Below are 3130 nucleotides of genomic sequence, written 5' to 3' on the forward strand. Positions count from 1 at the left end.
AGCATTAGAAATGTTGCTTAATCTCTGTTCTCAGATTTTTGTTGTTTTTGGCGTCAGTAAAATCCAGATGTGTGTAATCAGAGTCGGGGGCGGGGGGATGGGGGGGGGCAACTGTCGGGAATTCAGCCACAGTCAGTTTACTAAATAATCGTACTTTCTTACTGAACAAATAAATGAGTAAAACATCTCAGAAGGACAGTTAAAATAAATAAAGAATGTAAAAAAGATTTATGTTTAATTTTGATGTCTGGATTTATTTCAGTAATAATCAGGTTTCAGTTAATATCTGCGTCCTGATTGGTGGGATCGAGAGAAAGAGGTGTGTGTTTATGTAATTACTGAAAGCCATAAATGGCAGGAGATTCCTTCAACCCTGTAAGAGTCGTGGATCTGCAGACGCTGCTCTTCACACATTCAGCAAGTCTGTGTTTTTACTTCTGTAGTGTCTTTAACTTCAGCTCCAGATAACAAACAGCAGCAATGCAGCTTCGTGTCCTCGCTTTGCTCCTGCTCCTGCTGTGCATGTGTCCAGTTCTGGCACAAGGTAGGAGGACACTTTTGTGTGCTGTGTATTAATTGTGTGTTAAATGTGTGTTAATTTTACATCTGCATCTGATGTTTAAAGTCCGCTGCATTTAATATGTTTTATTGGGGAAAAACTAATTTCCTCATGTTCATTGAGCTTCAACTTATTTATGTAAAAATGTAAAATATTACAAAATGTTGAAAAGACAATTACCGAGCAGCTCAGTGTGACATTTTATTAGTAAATCTTATCCCTATTCTGTAAAAGGTTCTTATGAAAACTGTTGCCTGAAGTACGGCTCGGAGCCGAAAGCCCGATTCAAGAAGAAAGTTGTGAGCTACAGGATTCAGGAGTCTGATGGAGGCTGTAACATCCCTGCTGTGATGTAAGTTCTGATTATCAGAGTTTTCTCTTTTTCTCAGTAATAAAGATTTTCCATGATATTTTAATGAACCTGATAAATATTTTCTTCATGTTTCTAAAAAAAAGCTTCACTCTTGAATTGAAGAAGTCACGAATCCTCTGCGCCGACCCCAAACAGCCCTGGGTGAAGATTCTGACGAGGTACGCAGACTGGCAATCAAAACGCACAAAATCGAAGAACTGAGTTCCTTTCTGTTGGTTTCTGATGGTTTATTGATAAATATCATGGGAAAAGATATTCTGAACAGCTCATCACCTTATAGCCCTGATTTAATCCTCTTTATAAGAAGTTTATACAGTAGCTTTACGCTAATATTTTGACTTTAACAGAAACAATAAGTGCACAACATTTCCTTCATAGTTCATGATGAATATTTTGTATGTATTTGTTTTCTGCAGTTCAGTGTTAGTAGTGAATGTAAATATTAGACATCAGTGTTCTGGTGTTCTGCTGTTACACTTCTGATGATCTTCAGCTCTTTCTGCTCTCCTCCAGACTTCTCTCGAATCCCTTCGTTTTTTTGTTTTTTTTCTTTTTATAAATTTTTGTTCTCACTGTATTTTTGTATGCTTTCTGGTGCAGCACATTATCTTACATTAGTGTGTGTGTGTGTGTGTGAGAGAGAGAGAGAGAGAGAGAGAGAGAGAGATGAATAAAAGAGGGACTTGTGTAATTGTTGTTCATAATAAAGAAATAAATATATTTTCGATTGTTGTGTAGTTGTTTACAAAGTAACAATTAACACACAAAAAAGGGCACCTGAACATCAATCAGCTCCAAACTTAATACAACTGAGCAAGAACATGAATAAATATGCTGAAGAATGATTTATGCGAATAGAGAAATATATATATATATATAGAGAGAGAGAGAGAGAGAAATGTGGATTAAGTCTCCTTATTGTTGTATAAAAGTAAAAGGCAGTGTACAGTGTGATCAGGGTGTAAGTAGGGACACACAGGGTCAGGGGTCAGGGGGTCAGGGGTCAGAAAAACACAGACATGAGGGATCTCAGTCAAAAACAACCAGACTCATTCTAGAAACTAGAAGTCATAAACTTTACTGGTGTCAGTCATGGAACATTTTAAAAGCTCTTCCTGGTTTCTGAATAAGAATTTTTACAAAATCAAAATGAATTTGTAATAAAAAAAAGTATTCTAAAGTAAAGTGAAAGTAAAAAGGAGCGCACTGCCGCTGAACCTGAGATGATTACAACCAGACAGTTTAGTGGAAGAGATTGTAGGGAAAAAAGAAAAGGCCAGTTGATTAAATTCCTCAGGATTCTTTATACTCATAATGAGTGTGTGCTGGTTATTGTTGTGGAACATCAGTTCTATACTTTTACTCTGATGGATGAGGAGCAGAGCCCTAATGACTGTAATTTTATATAAAATCATTTCTACACATTTTTCACTGATTATAAAGTGTGAGAGTGTTTGTAGGTTTTTATGTACCATTTTTGAGACATATGTAAATGTTTAATAAATCAGTTACAAGAAAAAGTTGCACAATATGGAAGGTTGCACAAGAAGAACAATTGCATGAGAACATTTATGGAACACTTCAGAAAAAATTGACGCAACTCTCATGTGGAGAAGAATCTGTCCATGCATTTCTTATAAACTTCAGCATGAAAAACCTGTTGTTTTGCAGTGATATCGTGATGTACGTTATTTCAACGTATTGTGTTTGATTGGACTCTTAATTAAAAACACAATGCAATGTTCTACCTCTGTGCTCGCTGTCTTCCAGTTCTTTACAGCTCATTAATTTCCCTCATCAACAGCAGACATTTAAACACTCATTCTGTCTCTGATGTACAACACTGTTCTTCATGTTACTTCATGCTGTAACATGGTGATAGGGAAAAGTACCTAAACCAGTTTATCTTTTCCTTATTCATCAATCACATCTTCAGCGTGGGATAAAGGAGCCCGTACTCGCTGGAGGGGATTGTGCTACAAAAAGATCTGTTTTTTTTTTCTTCCTCTGGACTTAATACTCTAAATCTATCATCAAATCCAACAGGCTTTTCATGGAGCAATTTTATTCTCTGGTACAAACAAGCAATGAAACCAAAGACTTTCTTCCCTAAACCATATAATCCTGATTTTAATTCTGATTTATTGTGAACACATTTTCTGTAAATGCCATGTGAGGACAACTTTACATGGACCACC

The 3130-nt window shown here is 36.2% G+C and overlaps 1 protein-coding gene across 1 annotated transcript; it reads left to right on the plus strand.

The window, feature by feature from the left end:
* Nucleotides 1-364: 364 nt before the first annotated feature.
* Nucleotides 365-1652, plus strand: ccl25b (chemokine (C-C motif) ligand 25b). The gene is made up of 3 exons (XM_046857833.1): nucleotides 365-544; nucleotides 794-911; nucleotides 1016-1652. The coding sequence occupies exons 1-3, from the start codon at nucleotides 481-483 to the stop codon at nucleotides 1131-1133; spliced, it is 300 nt and encodes a 99-aa protein (XP_046713789.1). The 5' UTR covers nucleotides 365-480; the 3' UTR covers nucleotides 1134-1652.
* The last annotated feature ends 1478 nt before the right edge of the window (nucleotides 1653-3130 follow it).

This window comes from Silurus meridionalis, chromosome 9 (genome assembly GCF_014805685.1).
Source record: "Silurus meridionalis isolate SWU-2019-XX chromosome 9, ASM1480568v1, whole genome shotgun sequence".
Taxonomy (NCBI): domain Eukaryota; kingdom Metazoa; phylum Chordata; class Actinopteri; order Siluriformes; family Siluridae; genus Silurus; species Silurus meridionalis.